A 17,543-nucleotide genomic window follows, 5' to 3' on the forward strand; every position below is an offset into this window, starting at 1 on the left:
ATTTACCAGTATTAACTTATTTTTTTTCTTAAATGTGGAATATGTGTAAAACAAATTCTTACTGGAAAGGCTGCATGTTTATTTAACAAACTGGGCTGAAACAGCTAGAAGTTGCCTCTAAGAATGAATATACAAAGGACTATTAATACAAAAGTTGTTTGAGGAAGAAAAAAGATTGAGGAAATGCTCCAAATTCATCACATCCACCCCTGCTCTGAAAAGAGACTTTAATTTTTAGTAGGTGAACTACAGTTCTTCACTCAGCTGCCTGCCCAAAACCTACATTTTCCCTTGAGGGCTGATTTCTGGTTCTAAAAAAAGACTGTTGTCTTGGACTCTGTCCATCCTCCAATCCACTCTTCTTTCATTATTAATTAATTCCTGCACTCCCTCCCCCCCAGCTGGCCTGAAATAACAATTAGAAGGTGTAAAGACTTAAATACCTTTAGTGAAGTGTGCTCTAATGGCTCCTGAGCAGGAAACAAAGGTAATTTCTGGATCAAGCCTTTGCACTTCAGCTTTGAAATTTGTTTGCATCTCTTTTGCATAACTCAATTTTTGCTGGTTTGCTCTACCCCTCCTCTGCCCTCCCCTGCAACTCATTTTTTGCTGAATGTCCCACATGCAGTACTTGCCCAATATAACAGGGGGAAGGAAAAATCCAAACCAGCAGAACTGAAGCAACCTGAGCAGCAATTTTAACCTGCTGAGTCATGGGAAAAAGTGCCCTACCCAGCAGCATAACCTGTTCTTCTCAATAAGGTGACTACTGAGAGATACAACCTCATCATTCCTCACCTTCCTTCCTATTCTTAAAATAAAGTGTAAAAGAATAGTATTTGTACAAAATTTCTACAGAATGTTTTCTCTCAAGGACAAAGAACAGATCAACTATCCCTACTGCAGCAAATTCTGAAACTGTCTGCAACTGTAGTTACATATTACTTGAGAAAGTCTTCTCAATATAAATTCTAAAACGCTAGGAACAGTATGATGATTTTTTTTTTTTTAATTAAACTTAAAATCATCTCTGCCATTTCCATAGCATGTACACACACAAGAATGTTTCAGCCATTGCAGACCACTCTACAAGATGTTAGATATTCCAGTTTTCTAAGTCTATTTTAACAATCCCAAGATCCATACTGAGAGAAAGCAATTTTCAGTTTATTTTCAGTTTATGTTAATTTTTTATACTGATTAATATATAACTCTCTGCTTTGGAAGCTCTTAGAACTTATGTAACATCTTAAACTAGAGAGAAAGAGAAAATAAAAGTCTTATCTAGGCAGATTTCACATATACAAAAGGTATGCTTTCTCCAGTCCACAGACAGCTGAGACAGATGAGTTCTCTCTGCATCCCACAGTGACCAGAACACATTCCAAGCACAAACTTCCTGAAATCCTGAGAAGCAGACTCCCACTGCATTAAATTTACCAGTTAGTTACCATACCTTCAATTGGTCTATCAAGATCTGCAAGTAAGCATCAGCCTCAGTAAGTTTCTTGTCAAAATCATGAACACTGGGAACAAATCCTGAATCCACGCCCTAGGTAGAAACAAATAAATAAATAGAGATTAATAATTAGAGGTTTGGAGGAGTATAAAGAGATAACAAAAAGGTGGCTTGTCCTGACACTGACTTATAAAATGTTGCTGCTTTGCCTCTGATCCTTCCAGGTGCAAACAGGCACACACCTGAACACAAAACTGCCCTCTATTTGCAGCTAAATCAGAGACAGGAAACTGCTCCCCAGTTTCAGTGGCAGCATCATTGTCACACATCAGAGCATCTCATTACTTATGATTGAACAAATCACCTTAAGTGACACTAATTAAGGTTCCTTTGGAAAATATAAAGGAGAATTCAAGCTTTTCTGCAGACTGTCTTGTGATTCTATATTCTTAGATTTCCTCATGCAGGAAGACAAACCCATGTCCAACTGGATGACTCCATTTTTCACACTTCAGATGCAACTGCTCAACTCACAGCTTCTTAGCTGAGAACTGAACTGACAAAAGCTAAATGTTATCTTAAATAAGGACCCATGTTTGATCTGAAAAATTTAAAAAATATATATTCCTATTAGGCCTTTACAGCTATAGTGATTTGCATCCTTGTCACTATATTTATTTCTTACATTTTGTTACACATATGCAAACAGTGTCATGAGAATGATTAATTTCATATTTTCTTACTCACAGATTTGTTTCCTTCAACAAATAACTCAACACACACTTCTGCTTATTCCTTCAAGGTATTTAAAGACCTGAACTAACTCCCCCTGGGTTACCACCTCTTTAATTACAAGAAAGAAAAGGGAGGATTCTTGAAATTGATTACTTCTGACTTCATGCCCATATGCTATGTAAACATATTGAAGGTCTATTTATATAATACTCTTAATGCAAATGGAACTGCAAAACAAATAGTGACCCCCACCCAGCTTAAAAAAAATTGTAGAGTCCAAGTATATAGGAGGAAAAAAACCATAAAGGATAAAGAAGCAAAAGATAAGTTATAACAGAAACACAATCCTGAGAGCATCATCACAGTGACAAGACTTTCCTACCAGCCTAAATACTTTCACCCACCTTCACAATCTAAGATATCTTCACCTTAAACTCCTACAAGACCATCAGCTGTGTTGTTTCAACTGCTGAGAATCTCATGAACCTGAACACGTAAAGGTCAGGCAGAAGGGAAAAACCCATTTCATATGGGGGAAGACAGGCAATCCATATTTGGAAATTTCCATATTAGCTCAACATTTTCTTTGACATTTCTCTGACAATACAGTTTACTTTGATTCTTATGATAATCAGCCACCATATTAAGAGATTGATGGAGGCTCTTTAGAGGGGTGAACACTTGTGTTCTATAGGGGAATGCCAAGCACTGTGCACAGTATCATGCCCACCCTAAAACATAACAGCCATCAGCTGACTGTGATAAATAATATTTTTAATGCATTTGCCAAATCAGAAACTGTGTTACAGGATAAAACTCGGATCTTTATCATCTTGATGCTCAGTCCTATATGAGTAAAACTATTCATACAGCTTAGTCTGCAAACCAGCCCACACAAAAAAGAAACTTCACCTTATGTTACACAGTTTGTATTTTACAAATGTAGAAAAACAGTGGTTTGAAACAAGGAGGAAGAGAGAATAAAAGAATGTAGCCATTTTGTCTATGCCAAGAAATCTAAAAAAAAAAAAAAAAATCCAGTGTAACAAGTTATCAAAAAGAAATCAAAAGGCAGAAGGAGAGCCCTCTCAACCAAGAAACTTTTGACACTCCCTCAAACTTAAATCACACTGAAACTATGTGAAATCTGGTCTGGCATGCTGGAAGTCAGGTTTCATACACTAAAACTGCATCAACTCAACAGAAAATTTCTGTTGAAGATACTATAAACATAAATGTAGCTTGTGGTCCAAGGTATCTGTACACTGCATCAAACTGCTGCTTTTTATTTCAGCTATCAGTCTACTGTGTAGCAGTACTGCTATGGAACAACCTGGTATTTTCAGTGGTGTCTTAAACATAAAATGCCATTCTTGAATTTCAGCCTCTTAGCAGGAAAGGAAAAGCTGATTAACACATTTACCATTACAGCAGAGATGACATCCACAAACACAGAGTGAAAATTGTGGCCTAAAAGAAGTTCTATGTGAAAGTTAAAACTTCACTCAACATAAAGAGGAAGCCATAATACCAAGTACAGTGTGAAGTTGACACAGCAAAAAGAGGAAACATGAAAATAATTTTTAAAAGACCCACAGGTAGTTAAACCTGTAGTACTTCACTAGTTTGCTTCTGGTTTATAGAAAGCCAGTCCAGGTGAAACTTGACAACCTACTGAGCAAATTTACTAGTCAGTGTTACATGAGATTAGGTTAATAACTATAAGTTCTCACACAGTTTTAAAATTGAAAAACAAAAGACAACTGGAAGGTTAAAAAGATCAAGATTAGTAGTAGCAAAGAAAAAAAAAAACCAAACAAAACCCAACCAAATAACTAACAACAACACTATATAAGTGGCAACCAAAAATCAATACTTCAAACCCAGCAGTCATTTAGAAAGAGCAGATATCCAAAGTGCAGATCCTTCTTTCTTCACCACCTGGTCACCCAAAGACATAGTAGAGGAAAAAAGGAAAAAGGGGACCCTTTCTCTTTCTTTCCATTTCTCCCTCTTTCCTCCCTTCTAGGAAATGAGTCTTCAAAAAAATAGCTGAGCAGAGTCAACAGAATGGCATTTAACAGCTTATGTAAATTAGGAAACTGCACATCTGAACTACCAATCAGATTTTTATGAGACACTTGGACTATATGCTGCTCACCTATTTATAAACTGACAAAACAGGTTGCCTGCAGATATCATTGAACTTCTACCCTTGGAGGGCAGAGTTCAAGACTCATCTGGGTTTGACCTGTGACAACCTGATCTAACACACAAGTTGGGCTCACAGTGAGAAGGGGCCTGGACCAGGTGACTTCCAGAGGTTTTCTCCAGCTGAAGTTATGCTGTGATTCTAAAACAAGCATCTTATGAAAAAGAATAGGAACATAGACTAGTTTAGATCTTCAGAAACGTGCTGGTTCTTACTGTCAGTACCAGTCCAAAGTAATAATCCAAATCCAAAGTAACCTGTTTTTTCCACTGCATGACTATATCTATTGGTATACACTATCTATACACTTTTATTTCCCTCAAATAAACACCACTCTGTGTTGCCATAGGTTTTAAGGAATCAAGTTATATTACCAGATGAAATAGCTCCAAAAAACCTGTAAGTCATATAATTCCTAGCCTGCCCATCACCTTCCAAAACAATATATTTGGTGCCTGGTTCTTCCCTACAAAGAAATCCAAATTGGTAACAACTGTAGAGAGAAGAGAAAAAGGCAAACATAGCATTCTTTCCATCATTCTTTCCCCGTCCTCCTACAACTTCTCAGATGTCCCCTTCAGGATGTATCAAAATCTCAGGGTTCCATAGGACACAGTCATTTACCTACACAATTTATTATGGATGTAGATAAAGCACAGGAGCTGATGTGATTATTCACTCTCCCAGTTACTTTGTTAGCAGCATTTGAAAAATGGCAGCATTCCTGTTAACTCTATGCCCTTCCACCAGGTCTTGAAACACACTATACTGTATGTTTTCTTAATCTAAAAAGAAACTGGTCTTATTTTTAGGCAAGCATTCTTGACTCACACTAGCAGCAGCCTTGGAAAGTCAGTGAGTATATATAATATAATGAAGAGAAACATACAAGAAAGTTTTTGTTCTTCCTTTATTCTTGTTTGCTGCTTTAGAAAAGTAATAAAATCCTGGTTAACCTAATACTAAGTGAACTGCTACTACCAACACAGCTTCCCAAACACTTTAAGGAAGCCTAAGTGAAAGAGAAACAAATCAGTAACCTTGTTATTTATTCTGACCCTTACTCTGCTCTTTCCAGTCAGCATAAATATTTCCCTTGTCAGATAACGAATTCGACATTGAAACTAATCTGGGTTAAAACTAAACCAGGAAAGGGAGGACAGCAACAAAAGTAGTTTTAATTTGGACCAGTTCTAAATCCAGTTCCAAATTCAGCTATTCTTGCCTCACTGACTCCTCGTTTTTGATAGAAGTGAGACAGGACTTCCAGCACCAGCTCAGGATTGGTGAAGCTAAGGGGTAACTCTTAATATTTAAGCCAGTGCATCACTCTCTACAGCAACCATCCCAGATCCACTTCTTTTAAAAGGTAGTTTTCTCACCCTATTTCCTACTCAAAAAGAAAACATCTTGTTTAAATTAGAGAGGCATCAAGCTACAATTTATTTAATTCCTTTCACTTTCACAAAGGTAAGAAATGGCCAACCTTTGTATTGACAGTAATTTCAGTTCCTTTGTCTCTCCAGTGAGTCGCCCCATCTAGTGTTCAAGGACTTTTAAGTAAACAAAGCAAATAGGAGGCCTTTGAAACAAGAACATACAAAAACACAGCAAGCAGAAGAGACTGCCTTCAAAATCCAGAGAAAATAGATTAGGAGTATATTTGAAATGTTTCCTCCCTATTCTTGTTCCACTTGACCACAACATTACTCATTGTCACCTCTCTGAACTGCAAGGATCCCTTTACTCATTCTACATATTTATTTATGACTCAGTTCTCAGTTCCTTGACTGTAGCTTTTGTCTTACAAGTTTAGGTTTGTTGGGGGAGGGACAAGTGTGTTCATTTTTAAATGTTTTTTAAAAACTGTTCCATTATAGAGACTGAAGGACCACAGAGCAGGACATGTAGGCAAAAGTAAAATTAGCAAAACTAATCAGACTGGAGAACACCCAGGCACCACTTCAACCTCTCCACCTTGCATTGATTCCTTATCCTTTCTGATTTGGTTCCCACAACACACGAACTATCTGCCTTTCAGTACACTTTCTCATGTCTAACACATGTGTGTTTGATGTGATGAAGAAAACACAATCAAAGTCTGACTTTCCAAACTTGAACACTCCAGTACCAGACCAGGCAGACTGAAAGTGGCAAGAAAACCTGAAAAAAGGACTCAGAAAAGATGTATCATATTGGACCACAACAGATGCATGAAGCTTTCACATGACAGATAAAAAAACCATGCTTCTGCTAGTGACAGAAACTAAGACCCTAAGAAAATACCCTTACAGAAAATAATCTGCTACAGCACTCAACCCCCCAGCCATACCGCTGAGCCAATAATCCTCCCAGAGAACTCATTTGACTTTATTGTCCAAATGAAAAGGAAAGCAAAAGAACATCAAGTGCGGGAAGCGGCGTGTTATTTTAAATGTTAACCAAAACCAAGGCGTGTTTGTATGCAACGGGCTCTTGTAGCCGGATGAAAGCATCCCCTGAGGCGGGCAGGGCTCACAGAAGCCGGGCGGCACTCCGGTGTGGAACCGGAGCCACTCCCGGGGACTCCGAGAGTCGTTCTCCCCCTTCCCTCGCAGGAACCCGCTGCTCACCTTCCCTGCGGACCCTCGGGGGCTGAGGGGAGGCTGCCGACCCCCGTTCCCGGGGCTGCCCCTGCGGGTCAGGGCAGCTGCCAGAGCCGCTGGGCCGCGGCGGGGAGAGGCAGCGCTCGGCTCCCAGTCAGGGAGAGGCCGCGGCGGGCCCGGGGGGCTCCGCCCCACAGAGGGTCCCGCAGCGGCCCTTGGCACCTGCCCTGCCCTCCCTTCCCTCCTCCTTCCCTTCTCCGTACTCACACCGGCCATTCCTCCGGGAGGTGCGGCGAAGCCCGGCGTGCGGAGCGGAGGGGCTGGCGGGCCGCCCGCCGGGTTCCGGCGGTACCGCCTCCGGTGGGGGGAGTCGGGGCGGGCAGGACAGGGCCGGGCAGGGCAGGACCGAGCAGGGGAGAGGAGGACGGGGCAGGACAGGACAGGACAGCCCGCCCGCTGCGGCCACAGCCCCGCCGCCCATGAATAAGGCGGGCGGGGATTGGCGGGCGGGCTCCGGAGAATGGCGGTCAGCGGGAACTGCGGCCCCGGCGTGAGAGGGAAGAGGGAGAGGGAGAGGGAGAGGGAGAGGGAGAGGGAGAGGGAGAGGGAGAGAACAGCGGGAGGCTCAGCGCCCCTTGTCCCCTCACTGAAGGAAAAGCCGCGGTGAGGGGCGGGAGAGGCCTCTGGGGCAGCCGTCAGGGCGGCTCGGAGTAGCGGGAAGGCGGGATCGGGGTCTGCCCGTCAAAGGCACCGCTGGTTTCAGTCGGAGGAGGAGGGGAGAGTGGGCTCAGCCCAGCAGGACCCGGGTGTTCAAACTGAGGGGGTTTCTCCTCCGGGGCTCGGCCCTGCAGGGCTTCCCTCCCTCCCTTCAGCCCCTTCCTTCCACCTCCACACCCACCCTGTGGGGGGACGGAGGGAGAGTACTCTGCCCACTCATGAAAGAGAAATACTGTGTAAAGAGGTGTGAATCCTGTTCCCACAGCAGGATCTGGTCGGCAGCTCACCTCAGGGAAGAGCCCTGAGAGTTCCTGAGCTGGGGTCTGTGTGAGTGAAGAGTGCCCCAGACAGCCTCAGAAACTGAAACTCAGAAAATGTTCCCTGGCTGGTACATTGAAAAAAGTTTTTGAAAATGAACAGCAGTGGCCCACGAGGTATGGCACTCAGTGGTGAACAGATTTTAAAGGGATGAGGATACACTTCTTAGTAATCCCATGGATTTTAATTATTCCCTCAAGCCTTACAAGATAAATACAAATTTAGGCACTTTCTATCTAAATATACCTTACTAACTTACTTGAAAAAAATGCTGGAATTTTATGTAATGGGAAACAGTTCTGTTATTAGCTGCAACCACAAAATCTATGTCTGCCAATAAAACTACAATCAGAATTTCTCAAGAGGGTGGAAGTGTACATTTTGATCATATCTCCAGTTGTTTCAATTCTGTAGTCTGCACCTCCAAGCCATAAAAGCTCTTATGGCTGGAAAAAACTGCACAGATTCCTTTTGCTTCACTTCAGACCCTGAACAGAAGCTCTCATGTTCATCTATTCACTCTCTCAAAGATGAAGACTGGGAGAGGGGCATCCTTTAGCAGACAGTTTGGACCTTCTAGGTCCATGTGTTGTTCTCTAGATGATCTGTCTGCTCATACCCACTGCAGAGCTCTTCAGTGGGTATGAACCACTTCCTGTGGTCAGCTACTGAGTCCAGGTGAAGATTACTTCTAAAATATGCATATTACTATAATATATAGTATATATACATATATACACTACTAAAATATGACATATTACTAGGGATACAAAGCTGATTGTCAAACTTTTCATTCAGGGATCTGCTTTCAAAAAATTGTAGTGAATTTTAATAGGGAAAAAAAAACCAAACTTGAAAACCACACTTCGATGGAAAGGAAGGTAAATTGGCTAAGATAGCACAAGTGCCTGAAGTTGGATGGATAAATTCAGACTCTTTAGATTTGGAAAATGTCATCTAAATCAGATTTCATAAGTTTCTCCTTCTGTGATATTAGGGATCTTATTTCCTCATACAGTGTCAATCATTAAGAGACCTAATTTCCCTGCTGTCCTCCAGAAACATACAAAAATTTTATTCATGACAAATAATGAGTAATTGCTTTAAAGATTTTTTACACTATCATGAGACACCTTTGTGGAACAAACCAAGTAGGAGAAAATCCCTTCCATGTAGAGTTCAGGTTTCTTTCAAAAGCAAAAATAAAGGTTTATAAAAACTTACATACATGTCCAATTCTAAAACATGTGCTAAGAATCATCCTCAGATAAACCATCTATTTTTAGAATAAGAAAACTACTGATACACAGTTTACAGGGTGGATTCAAACATAAGCTATTTTGTCACCCAGAAAGAAGTTCAGTGCTTCTGTCTCATTTTGATTTCAAAATTAGGTGGTGTACAAGCACTTAGCAGGCTTCAGCCAAAGAGGACTAACTCCCAGCTTAAAACAAACAAACAACTGAATGTACAACAGTGAATCTGGAACCAGCAATTAAAAATAAGTTAGCAGAGAAAAGTCTTATATTGACTTTTCATGATGATAAGACAAGAAAATACTAACACAAAGGCTCAAACCTAATCTCAGGTGCCTACACTGATCATACTATATCTGATCAGACAGGCTACAGAACAACCAGATGTTATACTGCATTTGTTTGATTCATTGCTTTGAAAAAAAGGAAAGTTAAAAGTGAAAGTGAAACTTGCCTGAAGCTGCAGTGTGTGTCGGAGAATGGTGTCCTCTAAGGCATGAATCCACTTCTCTCTCTCATCAGCATCTCGAGCTGAAAAGGGAACCAGTAGATACTCTTAAATTATATGCAGCATACTAAAAGCCATAAGTAAAGAGATCTGATGCCCTCCCTGAATAAATAAACTAAACCATACTTTTTGTTAAGTCACCAAGGACATAAAATTCCACGGTTGTCTTAATATCCTGTTTATTTTTCTGAGGTTACAGCTCTGTAACTTTATTGTGTTAATATACTCTAAGGTACTGGAGAGATGTTTTAAATAATCATGCATCCCAAAAGCCTTTATGCTTTGGTAAAAATTTGGTTCTGTACCATATATGTCAAGTTAAAAAAAAAAAAAAAAAAAAAAAAAAAGAATATATAATAAATAGAAGAAACTTCTGCATTATGCTATCTGTGCTTATCTGTCCCTTTTCTGTCTCTGAGGGAATACGTGAGAAGAACATTTGCATACACATTCCTCACTTAATGAATTAAGTAATTTTAAAATTTTTTAGTTACAAGAAGCTTTTCAACCTGTAAGAAATTATTCAGTAATTCTACTCCAGGTGGCTATAGTAACTTTGAGTAAGTTAGCCTTTAAGGTATGAGTTCATAAGACAGGATGAGTCAGCTCAACAGGTCCCCAGCAAGAGTAATGAAGTAAAAAGAACACACAATAAACATTTTTTTTTATCCCAAGACAATCCTACTCTAAAACTGAACAGAACCTGAATCATATGTTAACCACACACAATATTTTTTCATACTTCTGCAACAGACCACCTTATAGGTTTAATTAAGAATCTAATGACAAAAGAGATCATTATGCTTGCAGAGGGTGATATTAAGTGCTGTGGGGGGATACAGAAGAGGGGCTGGAGAAGCAGGGTGAAGAACAGATCAACCAACCTTCCTTCAACTTTCTTTTTTTACCCCATATTGCTTTTCTTCCCCTTCCTCCTGGTACAGAAACTGCACCTTGGGTTTCCTGGTATGAAAAAGTTCCTTGTGCTGTAAGAGTGTTTAAAAGCCCCAGGAGCAGAGCCAGAGGACACCAGGTGAAGAAAGAAGAAAAAAATCCACAGGCATTTAATAGACTAAACAAACTGGCCCATATACAGATCTAGAACAGTTACTGACAATTGTTTTTAGTTCCTCATTCAAGTGGAAGGTATTTAAAAGAAAACAGGAAGCCAGCTAAAAGCAAGGAAAGCTGAAGCAATCTAGCAGCTATTATGAAGCAGAGAACAAAAGATTCCCATCTGACTTATTTGTTATGGAGTTCAGAGGAAATATCTGTAAGGTTTTATACTGAAATGTACTCTCCAGGCCCCAAATGCTTTGTTTTCAATGTTCCCTTTCTCACCCTTATGTTTCCAGTGCTTTTATTTACTTGTTGGAATTTTGCAGCTCAAAGCCATCCATACTCAGAACCACCACAGGTCTTCCAAATATGTTAAATAAACCCTCGTTTAAGAAATTATTTATTATTTTTTCACACATCTGTAACTCTAATGGGTGTTTCATTGGCCAGAGGAAGGGCTGAGGGAAGGAGAATCAGAAATCCAGAGAAGAATGTCTATCTTAGCACCTCTGCCTTTAAGAGGAGGAAGCTGTAGATTTTTCTGTACTCCCCAGATGAAACCCTATCAATATCAAGATAAATATAAATATACTGCATTGTTTGTTTCAGTATATATACACTAATTCCATCACATTAACAAAACCATCAGGAAAGAATTGAAAATGTATTTTTTTCTGAGAAACACAGAAGAATGTCTTGTTAATACAGAAATTTGCTCCAAGTCTCACTCACAAAGTAGTGGGGCAAAACTTCTGTTATATGCAAGGTAAAAGTAAAAAGCCAAAAAAAAAAGTTAAAGTTTGAAATCTAGGTAGTTTTTTTGAAAACATGTATTTCCATGTATACTACAAGTCAATCCTCACTCGTTGTTCTTTTAAAACAGCAAAGTGTGATCAATTGCCACAGGTATTCTGGTCATGATACAATTAAGGACTACACAAAAAGGAAAGTGACAACCCAAAGTGCTGTCACATGCACAAAGAAAGCCTGTAGGATTAAGTTAAAGTCATTAAATGCTACTTGGAACAGGAGGTAAATTCATTTTCCTGCAGGAACTGCAGCAAGTACTGAAAAGGTGAGTTTTGCCATCTGTAAATACTCTCAAAAACTCATTAGAAACAACTTCTAGTTTACAGAGGTTCTTTCTGCTAGTTCTCTATATTTTCATTGAAAAGCTGAAGTAGATGCTGAGGGTAAGTCTGTAATGCAGTAAAACTAGACAGGGTGAAGGGAGGGAAACCCTATAAACTGTGCCCAGATGACTGCATTAATACAAATACATCTTGCAGTGTGCAAATTATAATTTTTCTTTTCACATTATGCACACACACACATCCCCCCCCTGTTATTTTTTCACAGCATAGCTCACACTTCACTAATTTCAATGAGAATTAGTCTACCAGGATCAGGTGTCTTTTCCTCTGACAGTAATTTTAATGCTTATTAGCTTCTTTGGTTCTGCTTATCAAGAACACACCCTTCTGCCTCCTCCTGACAGACACATTAATCAAGTTTATGCTTCCTCACACCAGTCACCACTCAACACAAAGCTACCCCTGTCATTATCCTATCAGCATATCAGATGTGGCAGTGGTTAACATCTTTTAATGTCTGTAAGATTTCTTGGGTTTGCTGTCTGTGTTGTTTAATCTTTAATCTCCCAGTCCCAAAGAACACCTCACGGGGGAGCAAGTCACTGAGGAGCTACAAGGTAATTCATGGGATGCAAAAATCCTGTCTTTTTTGCTTACAATTTTATAAACTAAAAAAAAAAAAAATTAACTAAAAAAAACAATTAAGCTGCAGACCAGCAAATTAATCTTTATTTTGCAAGGGGCTTCCCATGATCTTCCATACTGACAGCAAAAAGAGGTCACTGTATTAGTTAAATACTCTCAATATACAGTATAAAATACTCTCAATAATCTCAATATACAGTAGCCCATTACCAAAGGCTATCACACTCAGACTTCTTCATGAAGCACCAGCAGAACAGAGGCTGCTCAACAGCAGCAGGGAAGACCTAGAAACCAACCAATCAGTACAGCTCAAAACCAGAACTGACTTTCCAATGCTCATAAATAAACCAAACTTTTGATGCTTCTATTCCCACAATAGCTCCAGGGTTCAGCAGAAGGAAAAAAAAAAAACAAAACACAACACACACACAAAAAAAACCCCAAACAAACAAACAAAACCCCACGCATCTGTATTTTTCTCTTATATCCTGGACATTGCAAATCTATGGCATAGCATGATCAGTCCTTAGGAATAACACATGAATCTCATCAACTGAGCTACTGAAACAAAGTCTCAGCCATGATAAATCCAGGAACACTGCCATGAGAAGACTGTTTATTGCACAGAAACACAAGGCACTGTAACCTCTTAAGCACTCTGTTCAGGACACAGGTTTAACTTGCAGATCATTTATCATGAACAGCAGGTCCTCCTGGCTCTCCTCCACATAAGGAAACCATGGAGAAGACAGTAGGATGCAGTTTTTAGTAAAGCAAGCTGCTAGAAAATTTGTATTAAATCAAAATGGCTGCTGTGAGATTAGGTGCAAGTAAAAGCTCTCTAATGGTAAAAGCAATTTGGAACTGAACAGCTGCCAAGAGATCACTGATGAAAAAAAATCAATGGGAACATTCAAAATAGAGATTAGCCAACACACTCAGAAACAATTTATGGGAAAAATCTACACACACTAGTCAGAGATCATTATCTATCATCTGTAGGGAAAGCCAGGTATCTGAGCCCTTTTTCATTTAAAGAGGGTAACTTTGGCCAAAGAAAAAGCTCTTGCTATATATTCAGCTAAAAAGTTTGTGATGCACGCTACATAATGCCCACTCTGCATCAGCAAATGCTTTCTTCAGCAGATAGAGGACAAGAATGCCCTGCTCATTAGTCCTGTTTTGCTGTCTCAAGTACTCTGAAATCACTCCAACCTTTTTCAGTATTTGATCAGGCTTCATTTTAAAGTTAATGCCACCCCCACCTCCCCAAACTCCTATGGGAAAACTACTCTAGAATTTCATTCCACCAACATATTTGGTATAAGGCAATTATTATCCAAGGAATTTCACTGGTATCTGTGCTTATATAAAAATGGAGGAATGATACCTGCTTCCCCCTGACACAAAACTTTCTAGAAAGAGAAGCAGGACTGGGGGTAAGAGAGAGAAAGAAGTTATATTTTCCTAGGCTGACTCTCTGGGACATTTACATGAGAAATATCTGGTGTTTAAAAAAAAATGTAAAGGCTGTTATCACTTATAAGTGATTCAAGTGTTTTTATACTAATTAGAAAAAGAAACCAAATAGAAAAGCCCACTACACTACATGAATATTCACTGTGGTTCTTTGTCTGATGGGTTAATGCAATAGTCACCTGGTCAGCTGAAATTCAAATTGCAGCAGGGCATTAACTGGCCACAAAAATATGAATACTGTCTGCAGTGAGAGAACTGTAAGAGTCTTGGTGCTTTCCTCTATTTTATAAAGTGCCAGAATCGTTAATTCAGTTTTTACTGCAATTTACCAATGAACATTTGCACATGGAGCCAGCTGAATCCACACAGAGCTATATATTCACTACTGTATGCAAGAGGCTGGAATCACTATGGCTTAAACACTGCAAATTTACCATAATTATGTCAGTTAGGCTACTGTTACATTTTTCTAGTAGAACTTGTGTTTCTGAGCTAGATTACACTTTGTTCTCTTATGTTCAACCTTTCACTCTTTTGTGTCTATAGTGCATCCTTTGAAAGCCTCCTGTATAATTTATTGTGACATCTCAGGCATATCTGAGACAGCCAGGGGGTACTTAACACAGTCACAGCCCTTGTTATTACCAGTTCAGAGAAGCACACTTGAACAGTATGTAATTCCATTACACTGAGATTTGCTATGATAATAATATTGACAATGGCATTTTTGCAATCTGTCTGGTTGTGCTTATGATGATATTTTAACATCCATTTTTTTTACTTTAAAAATTCTGAACTCTTACCTAGTTGAGGTACAAAGAAAGAAAAGCAATTACTTTACCAAAGTGAGAATTACAGAATGAAAAAAGCACTAAAGACAAGTAATACTGCTTCTACTGAGGAGTTCTGGTAATTCACAAAAAACATGTTTTACAACTCCTAAGACAGTCCCTTACCTCTGAATTTCCCAAACTGCCCAACAGTCAAATATGGCAGGAATTATAAACAGTTGTAGTTGATGAGGGTAGGGAAGCAAATGAAATGCAACTACATTAAATACTCTGAGCCTCTATGAATTTCACAAAAAAAGAATAAATTTTGTAAGTTAGAGCTTCTATAATATTGACTTTGTTGTGAAGAGATTATATGTGTTTATGTAATGTATACCAAATGTTAAAGTACAGCATAAAACAGATTACTTTTTCTAGCTTAAGCTTGATAGCATCTAAAGATTAGATATAAGCAAGTTTAACAACTCTCCTCAGCATTTACCACTGGCATTTCTAGGTCATGCACAACAATACTTGGAAGACAGAATATCCAAAACGTATCACCTCAGAATTAGCATAGTGGCACATTTATTCTTTTTTCTGTGTGCATCTACATGGGCATTAAAATGAAAGAAAATCCTCAAGAATTAGTTGAAATATCACTAGATAACTTGCAAATACACCATACAGGCACAAAGTGAAATGCATATTTCATTTTCATTCACTGTGACCTACTTACAGGCAGAACTCAGTAAAAGAAGTCTGTTACACCCACAGAATCAATAGAGTTAATTATGCAGCCTTCATCCTGACAAAATTTCCCCTGTTTTTTTTCATAGAAAATTCCTATATTTTCTCAGCCAAGTACAGGACAGCTGTAGTACCTTTACACACAAATAACCAGAGGAGGGTGAAATGAGATCAATAGGATTTTTGCCACCAATCTCAACGGAGATTTTATCAGCAGTGCCCAATGAGGTGGAAAAGTCACACATCAGTGGGCTGTTCCCTGGCTAAATAAATCTCTTTTTAAAGTCACTGAAGGCCTTTCAAACCATGGAAAAACGTGCAAGATGAAGCAGGGTTTCATACAAGCTTACAAAAATGCTACAGTTTCACTGCTCACAAATACTTCTGTGCCACAGGCAGCTCCCACATCTGTCAGGAGGTTGAAGGAAGTCTCAGTACCTTATTTGTTCTGTCTCATAATTTTGGAGTTGACACAATCATTATTCTCCCTTCTACTAATCTTCCTCCTGATGCCATTCTCCACCCCCACATATAAATCAACCCTCATTTTTCTCTGCAGGTGTTTGATCAGTCTGCTCTCTCTGTCTACTGAAGACTCCAGCATAGTCACAAAAGAAAAAGTCTGATCTTGTCCAAAGAAAAACCAGGAAATGGTCACCTGTGTACAATATATTTGTTAAATTAATCTGTAATCTCTAGAAATAAACTGTTAACCTCAGATCAAAAGCTTTTTAGCAAACTTTACAAAGGCTCCATGAACACCTTCAGGTGGGTGGAAACTTCTGTTAGAAAGGAAATACATGATCCAGATGCTATTGGTTGCTAATTGGAATTCATTCTCAGAATATACTTTTGCAACTAAATATTTCTGAATGTGGGACAACCTGCAAGCATCTGGGTTTTCACTGGAAAGTGTCAATTTTTAAATATTAATAACAGTAATGCTACATTATTCTTCACACAGTGCATTCTGTGGAAATGGCTTTCAAGGTGTCTTTCCATTTAAAAACCTATTGCAGGTCACACTATCTAGCCCAGAAACTATTAGTTTAAGGTAGAAACCATTATTTTGGCTTGAACTAAAAAAAAAACAAAACAACAAAATAGGAAAAAAAAGCCTATTTTCCTTAATCCATATAGTTCTCAACAGATCAAAATCAAATTTACTGATACTTGGAATTTCTTGTTAAAACAGAAGGAGAAGTGTTGAACTTCTCAGTATCCCTTTCCTCCTTATATTGAGACTTTTTCTGACCATTTCTCCCCTTCCAAAATGTTTGCTTTGTACATACAGCTGAGATAAGAGATTCATATTGATGCCAATAGTAACAAGCAATAAATATACTATTTCTTCCAGAGGAAGGAAAAAATAAAACTGGACATATCACTGTTTCAACGTATGATTTTCCTTGCTACCCTCTAGTTTAACATATATTTTGATACCTGCTGCTTCAAACCCAAGAAATGGAAAAAAAAAGAGGTATTTATATATGGCCATTAAAAATTGAGTGCAGACAGCCTGACTTAAAAATGGCATAATCATGGTATGATTGGAAAATAGACAATTATAGTAGAGAATGCTGCAGGTGCAAGAAAGAACTGCATGAAACAGCAAAAGTCCAATCACACACACTCCAATCCCTCTGCTCTGGTGTCAGCATTCAGTGGTCACAAGTTTCAAGTACTCAAAATATTAGTATGGGGGGAAAAAGGAAGGCAGAAGAACCGTACTGCAAAAACCAAACCTAGTTCTAGTTCACAGAGGAATTTTTGCAGTTTTGCCCATCAAGAGAGCATGAGATGCTGCCCAGAACTTTGTGCAGCCCAGAGCTGGCCAGTTAAAGGAAGGACAGGTAGCTCAGCTCTGAAGCAAGAGTATGAAGACACAAGGCTGGAAGATTTACTCTTAACAGAGCTGCGCATCCACCTCTACAACAAAAAAAGCACTGCTGGACA

The 17,543-nt window shown here is 39.2% G+C and overlaps 1 protein-coding gene across 6 annotated transcripts in view; it reads right to left on the reverse strand.

Moving 5' to 3' along the window:
* Nucleotides 1-17,543, reverse strand: part of OSBPL9 (oxysterol binding protein like 9) — a 55,531-nt gene that overhangs the window by 20,341 nt on the left and 17,647 nt on the right. For 4 of the 6 annotated variants that reach the window (XM_071750159.1, XM_071750160.1, XM_071750164.1 and 1 more), the window contains 2 exons: nt 9,737-9,813; nt 1,457-1,552 (listed from right to left, as the gene is read on the reverse strand). In XM_071750159.1, coding sequence (XP_071606260.1) covers nt 1,457-1,552; nt 9,737-9,813 — 173 coding nt within the window. Of the gene's footprint in view, nt 1-1,456; nt 1,553-4,070; nt 4,244-7,258; nt 7,385-9,736; nt 9,814-17,543 lie in introns of those variants that run through there. The other 2 variants (XM_071750162.1, XM_071750161.1) reach the window with 2 other exon arrangements.

The sequence above is a fragment of the Heliangelus exortis genome, chromosome 8 (assembly GCF_036169615.1).
Source record: "Heliangelus exortis chromosome 8, bHelExo1.hap1, whole genome shotgun sequence".
Classification (NCBI taxonomy): Eukaryota; Metazoa; Chordata; class Aves; order Apodiformes; family Trochilidae; genus Heliangelus; species Heliangelus exortis.